At 41.8% G+C, this 7,280-nt stretch overlaps 1 protein-coding gene across 1 annotated transcript; it reads right to left on the reverse strand.

Annotated features, from left to right (window-relative positions):
• Nucleotides 1-29: 29 nt before the first annotated feature.
• ssna1 (Sjogren syndrome nuclear autoantigen 1) lies at nt 30-2,419 on the reverse strand. The gene is made up of 3 exons (XM_035184848.2): nt 1,982-2,419; nt 939-1,138; nt 30-243 (listed from the first exon to the last, which is right to left on the reverse strand). Exons 1-3 carry the CDS (start codon nt 2,031-2,033, stop codon nt 151-153), a joined length of 345 nt encoding a protein of 114 aa, XP_035040739.1. The 5' UTR covers nt 2,034-2,419; the 3' UTR covers nt 30-150.
• Between the last annotated feature and the right edge of the window lie 4,861 nt (nt 2,420-7,280).

The following is a 7,280-nucleotide window of genomic DNA, read 5'->3' on the forward strand; positions in this document are numbered from 1 at the left end:
TGAGTGTTGTGTTTAAAACAAAGTCATGATAGTAATAAAGACATTTATTGGAATAAAGAATTAACATATCATTCAAACATAAATAGTCCAGCGTGGAGAATAAACTGCATAAAAAGTGCTGTGGTCAGAGCGGACGACGTCTGGTTGACATCACTGCTCCTTCCTCCGAGGCTCTGCGGCTTTACTCAGGTTTCCTGCCTCCTGCTTCAGGATGCTGAGGAGAGACTGGGAACTCTCCAGGATCTGTGAGAGGAACAGAAGTTACAGACATCATACTCAACATACTGTAAAACTACAAGTTGTATGAGTGGGGTCTGTGACGTACAGCTGACGTTGTGGTGCTGCACTGTGGAGGTACTTTAAACAGGGTGGAGACTGATGGCTGCCTTGTTGTTCTTTAATAAGAGCAGCTTAGGAGTGTGTTTGCAGTGATTAGTGTGAGCAGGGAGTTCAGCTTCAGAACGTGGGGGGGGGGGATACCTGAGTGAGATGAAACTGCTGCAGGAGGGAATGATGGAGAATCCAGTACAGCTCATAAAGTAAAATAACAGTGTACCAGAGGGCAGCAGAGTTACTGCATCAGCCTGAATCTCCTATAGAAGCCTGAAGTAAATGATGTTTTGAATGTATCAGGTATCATAAATCTACTGAGGCCTCTGTCATCACTCACTAACATGAGTTTCCTGCTGAATATTGGAGATAAACTCTGGTTTTTAATAACTTCTACGTCTTTTTAACTGATCTACAGTTTAGCATCACTCCTCAACTTGCTGGAGCTGTTTTCTGACAACTGAAGCTGCGACTCTCAGTCAGTTAAACTGGTCAGAAAACCACTAACAAAGGACTTTTGTCTGAAGTGGGAATGAATACGATCATCATTCACTCTCGGGTCAAACGCCTCTGCAGTAGAAACTGGAAAGGAACCCAGACACACACACCTTGGTGTACGCAGCCTCGGACTCGGCGATGGTGCGGTCGAAGGTGTCGCGGGTGGCGAGTCTTTGCGCCAGGCTCTCGTTGACTCTGCTCAGCTTCTCTGTGAGGACGCGGACGTCGTGCTGCAGTCGATCCTTCTCCACTTCCTCGTCTTTGATCTGACGGTTCAGCTCGTCGCGCTTGTAGTACAGGTCCTCGATACCTGACAAAGACAAGAAGGGTTTGTTAGACCATTTGAAATGCAAGGATTTTATTTATCACTGTAAAATTAGGTCAGACAAAAAAACGGAGACAGGTTATAGCATCACGTCACAGGTTCATCTAAAACAACTGCTGTGGATTGGGTCAAACTAACGGTGAAGACAAAAGGTCAAAGTCCATTTTATTGTCAATTCTTCCATGTGTACATATGTTTCTCTCTGATCCCCGGTGTAAACATATAAGTAGACAGAACATACAAGTACGCAACATGTTAAGTACTCAAAACACAGTACACAGTACGACACAGTACACAGTAGGACACAGTACACAGTCATAAGGCAAACGGCAAAAGGTGGATAGGATGAGAGGAGTGCAAATCAGAATAGTGCATGAATACTTCATGGGAAATAATGTAATGTACATGTACAGGATGTAGTAAATAGCAGGTTAAGGTAGCAGCAGTTGTAGTATGATACAAGTATTTACAGTAAAAACATGTGAAATTACTGCAGAGGTGAATGAACTGTAGGAACCTGATGTCTCGGCTGGTTCAGGGTTTTTCTGGTAAATTAATTCCACATGTATGTAAACGTGTTTTCTCTCAGGTCAGTTTCCTGAGAGTTGATTGTGTGTTTTGGTTAAAAGAAGAAAGTAGATCTCAGCTCGGACCTCAGTGTCATGGGGGGTGAATAAAGGAAGTGGATGTGGCTGCATTGAGAGAACACCGTGGACAGAAACATCTTCTTCTACAATATTAAACTAAGTGGTGAGAATTACCCCAAAGCAGCTCCCATGATGCTCAGCGACTGTTGATAAAAGCTCATTAGGAGATGAAGTCACTTACATTTGACCAGCTCGTTGTTGTAGGTCTGCAGAGCAGCAGCTTGTTGGGCCATGTTTGGTTAACCGCGGTGAGGGAAGCTCGAATCCTGAGAGCGGAGAGTGTCTGCCTTTGATCACACACTGTTTAGAAGCAGTTGCCTTTGATCACACACTGTTTAGACCCAGCTGCCTTTGATGACACACTGTTTAGACGCAGTTGCCACGATTTGAGCTTCTGTCTCTCGTTTACCGGCGGCTAATGCTAATGCTAACGTGTCCCCGTTACTTACTGGATGAAACGGTCCGGTTGGTTTATCTTGTTCTTAACTCGTTGTTTTGATGGAAGACAAATTACAAGTTAATATTTAAAGTATTCGTATTTGCGACGTCCTCCTACACGGCGGTTTCCCGGGCAACTGAACGTAAGCAACCGCCGGATGTGATATTTTTTGACTCCTAAGACCCGCCTCTACCCGGTCTCTGATTGGCTCAATCTGACATTGTGATGATGTCATAACCAATCATTGGTCTTCATGTCTGAACCTCAGCCAATCAGAGGCCGTACAGGCGGCTTCGTCGTCTTCTTGATCCTGCCGCTTCATCCCTCTAGCCCCCTCTACTGGCGATGTCCAGAAACTAAATGGATCAAAATAACATTTACTTATTTTCTTACATTATTTACCTATATTGTTTATTTGTATATGTGGTATGCCCCAAAATATTTGTTTTAATTACTTTAATAGTAATTTTTGCGATTATTCCTAATAATATACGTGATAGTCACGTGGGTTTATGTCTCATATGCATTATGGAGAGATCAGTAAATGGCAGCAGCACGCAGGTGGAACGTGGCACGGGAGCAGCGTCACCCCGTACTGTCTGTTTGGGGGTCACTTCCGTGTTACTGACACATGTTGATGTTGTTGTGATTATTTTGTTAGACTGTTAAACTCTGGGACCTTGGGTTCAGGGTCAGAGGCGCCACTTCAGGGTCTGGGACCTCGGGTTTAGGATAAGGGTGGGTTCAGGGGTCGGGATAGCGTCACTTCAGGGTCTAGGACCTCGGTTCAGGTCTGGGACCTTTGGAGTTCAGGGTCAGAGACGTCCACTTCAGGGTCTGGGACCTGGGGTTCAGGGTCTAGGACCTTGGGTTCACGGTCAGAGACGTCCATTTCTGGGTCTTGGACCTCGGAGTCAGGGTCTGGGACCTCGGGTTCAGGGTCACCGCCATCACTTCAGGGTCTGGGACCTCCCAGGGTCTGGGACCTGGGTTCAGGGTCGTCGTCTGGGCTTCAGTTTGGGTCTGGGACCTTGGTTCAGGGTCTGGGACCTCGGGTTCAGGTCACGCCACTCTAGTCCGGCTTCGGGTCGGGTCGCTCTACCAGGGTCTGGGACCTCGGGTTCAGGGTCTGGGACCTTGGGTTCAGGGTCTGGGACCTCGGGTTCAGGGTCACCGACGTCCACTTCAGGGTCTGGGACCTCGGGTTCAGGGTCTGGGACCTTGGGTTCAGGGTCTGGGAGGTGGTGGTTGCATTCGTACATCATTGTTAATTCAGCCTTGAGGTACTGAATTATTTTGGCCTGTTCTCGGATAATGAAATTCCTATGAGCCGCTTCATCCTGTAAAGTCGCCACCAGGAACTCGTCGATGATGGACTTGCACTTCCTCTCGATATGCTCCTCAGACCAAGCAGGTTTCTCTATCGTCTGGACAACAGGCTCAGGTTTCAATGTCAAGGCAAATATACAACCACAGTCACAACAGTGTGTGTAATGGCAGAGAGTGAATGTGTCAGTATTATCGCCATGTCTGTCCGGTGTTGGGCAGCACCGTGCGTCTCACCAGGCTCTCGTTGAATGTATGTTTTATTTAGAATCCAGTTATCAACTGAAACAGAGACTGACACTCAGAGAAATGCATGTATTTGAAATTGTGTTGAATTTGAATAAGATGCAGTCTGGATGATGAACTGAATGCTCCGTGTTTTCAGTATGTTTGATGCATTGTTTCAGTTTTATTCGTAATGTTATTGTCATTTTATCTTATTACACAAATCCACTGTGTAATAATTGTAATTTTGTGTTATTACACAGTTCAGTGTGTTTTAGAAGCAGGAGGATTATTATTACTGTTGTTATTATCATTGCTGCTGTTGTTATTATTATTATTAACATTATTATACAACATTATAATCTAAATTATGGTTATGATTATTGATTCTCGTCCCTCCAGGTATGACACCCTCAGTAAATGAATAAGTGTGACGTAGTGTCGGTCGGGTCGGAGGTCTTGTAAACGTCTCAGATTGTGTAGATAACATAAGATGATCATTTATTAGTTCCACAGTAGAATTGTATTGAAAGATCTGTCTTTGACATAATAATAATAACAACAATAATAATAATACATAACGTTAACTCTATAAACTCTGTTTGTGGAACCCATCACTCCCAGCTGGGGACCAGAGGTGACGTTTCTGTCATGGTTCCCACTCTTTGGAACAATCTCCCTGAGAAGATGGCAAACTATACTTCTCTTTTAAATCTCTCTTAAAGACACATTTTCATAGGTGAGCTTTCTCCAGTTCTGATCTTACCGTCTATTTTATCATGTTTATTTGATCTTCTTTTAACATTTTTCATGTATCTGTGCTAAATTGCTCCGTGATCCTCATATTGCTTTAAAATAATTTATTATTGTTTGCTTTTTAATGGTTGCCTTTTGTTTGCCTTCAATTTTAAATTTTTTTTAACTTGTAAAGCAACATGTCACATGTAGCGAGATCGGGACCCTTGGAACGGTTACCAGCCGAGCTATTTTGTAACGGCCTATTTCAGCCTAGCACTTCCTAGGTCCTTAGCGTCCGCAGCCCTATCGTCGATCGCAGAGTCTACAAAGTCAAAGTATTTAGCCCGTTTGCTCAGAGGAGGATTCACGGTTGGAGACGCTTTAAAGGCGACAAACAAGAGAGTGATCAATTCTCAGGGTTTGTCTCGGCAAAATCCGGTTACACTTAGGTTATGACTCTACACCGACAGATAAGCTATCACTCTTAAGGAACGCAGGGTTTTACAGGATTACGTTAGCTGGGGTTGTTACACTGGGCCAGTCCTGGCACAGTCCTCGGCTTGTGAGCGTCTAACTTCCTAGTGTTTCACAATGTTCAATCCGCTGTTTGTGGCGGAAGACTCCTAGTGAGTCCTTCCCATACCTCCTAAAACACAGTTAAGGTGCTGGGTTGTAATGGGGCCTTGCTGTCTCATAGTATCCATATCGCAATTCTTTTATTTTATTTGGAGTACTGTAAGGGAGCTTGTCTTGAGAGTTTATTCCTAACTTATATACTAATACTTCTCCTGAGGCGGCAACGGTTCCTCCTCCTCTCAGTTTATTGTGAGTTTATTTCTTGTAGGCTGGTGATCATTACGTTTATGAAATTGTTGGGACAATTTCCCTGTCTTGGCATACCTGGACATTGCCATTTTGAAGGCTTTGTACCATTTACTCTAAATTTGGGCAGACTTTTATTCCCAGATTCCTCCTGGAAGGGAAGGGAGAGGTTATTCAGTTTCTAGCCCTCCTCAGGACCACTTGTGTCCCTGAAGTATAGGAATTGAACATTGTTGGTGTAATTGGAGAAGGATGAACAGTTGGATGTAGTAAATAGCAGGTTAAGGTAGCAGCAGTTGTAGTATGATACAAGTCTTTACAGTAAAAACTTGTGAAATTACTACAGAGGTGAATGAACTGTAGGAACCTGATGTCTCTGCTGGTTCAGGGTTTTTCTGGTAAATTAATTCCACATGTATGTAAACGTGTTTTCTCTCAGGTCAGTTTCCTGAGAGTTGATTGTGTGTTTTGGTTAAAAGAAGAAAGTAGATCTCAGCTCGCACCTCAGTGTCATGGGGGTGAATAAAGGAAGTGGATGTGGCTGCATTGAGAAAACACCGGGAACAGAAACATCTTCTTCTACAATATTAAACTAAGTGGTGATAATTACACCAAACCAGCTCCCATGATGCTCAGCGACTGTTGATTAATAAGTATTTTTATTTGCGACGTACACGGCGGTTTCCCGGGCAACTGAACCTAAGCAACCGCCGGATGTGATGTTTTTTACCCCTAAGACCCGCCTGAACCTCAGCCAATCAGAGGCCGTACAGGAGGCTTCGTCGTCTTCTGGATCCTGCTGCTTTGTTCCTCTAGCCCCCTCTACTGGCGACGTCCCGAAACTACTGGGACAAAATAACATTTACTTATATTTTTTACTAACATTATTTACGTACATTATTTATTTGTATTTTACTTATATTATTTACTTACATTATTTACTTTTACATCACACACTTCTCTCTCAAAATGTACTTTTACTCAATGGCTATTTATAATTATTTTTGCTATTACCCATGTTTCTTTCATAATTTTCTTTACTTTTAAATGATGTTGTATTAATTTATCTGCTGTCTTTATGTTTTGCATTACATAATTTGCTCTCCCACCACATTTAGAAAGGTTAATTCTATTCCACTCAAAGTAATTTGGACATGTGAAGCTATATCACAGCTGCATATGTATTTTGTATATGTGTAGTGAACATGTGTTTAAAGTATGTCTGTATGTATCGTATGTACAGCTTATACCATCACTGTACTTAATATGATAAGGAAGTTGGTGTTTGTGTTATATTTCAATTGGAATTACAATACCGTCATTATTACCATAATTATTGTTAACATTTCAGGTTGTACAGATAACATTAGATAATCATTTATTAGTTCCACAGTAGAATTGTATTGAAAAATCTGTCAGTAAATTTGACATCTCCCTGAAAAGTTGGCAAACTATACTTCTCTTTTAAATCTCTCTTAAAGACACATTTTCATAGGTGAGCTTTCTCCAGTTCTGATCTTACCGTTTATTTTATGTTTATTTTATCTTCTTTTTAACATTTAGAACATTAGAACATCATGTATCTATGCTTAATTGCTCCATGATCTTCATATTGCTTTCTTATTGTTTGCTTTTTAATGGTTTCCTTTGGTTTGCCTTCAATTTTTAATTTTTTTTAACTTGTAAAGCAACTTGTCACTGTGTTTTGAAAGGAGCTATATAAATAAAGTTACAGTTTTCTGTTATTACACAGTTCCGTGTGTTTCAGAATCTGAGGATTATTATGACTATTATTGTTCTTATTACTGTTGTTATTATCATTGCTGCTGTTATTACTATTGTTATCATTATTATTATGGTTATGATTATTGGTTATTGATGCTCGTCCCTCCAGGTATGACACCCTCAGTTAATGAATAAGTGTGACGTA

The sequence above is a fragment of the Hippoglossus stenolepis genome, chromosome 18 (genome assembly GCF_022539355.2).
Source record: "Hippoglossus stenolepis isolate QCI-W04-F060 chromosome 18, HSTE1.2, whole genome shotgun sequence".
Classification (NCBI taxonomy): Eukaryota; Metazoa; Chordata; class Actinopteri; order Pleuronectiformes; family Pleuronectidae; genus Hippoglossus; species Hippoglossus stenolepis.

What these genes read in the sequence shown, in the direction of transcription:
- ssna1 (XM_035184848.2), bottom strand. Translation starts at nt 2,033, where the DNA reads ATGGCCCAACAAGCTGCTGCTCTGCAGACCTACAACAACGAGCTGGTC. An exon ending in CAACAACGAGCTGGTCAAAT is followed by an intron (nt 1,139 to 1,981) that starts GTAAGTGACTTC and finishes TGTCTTTGTCAG; the next exon opens with GTATCGAGGACCTGTACTAC. An exon ending in CCGAGGCTGCGTACACCAAG is followed by an intron (nt 244 to 938) that starts GTGTGTGTGTCT and finishes TTCCTCTCACAG; the next exon opens with ATCCTGGAGAGTTCCCAGTC.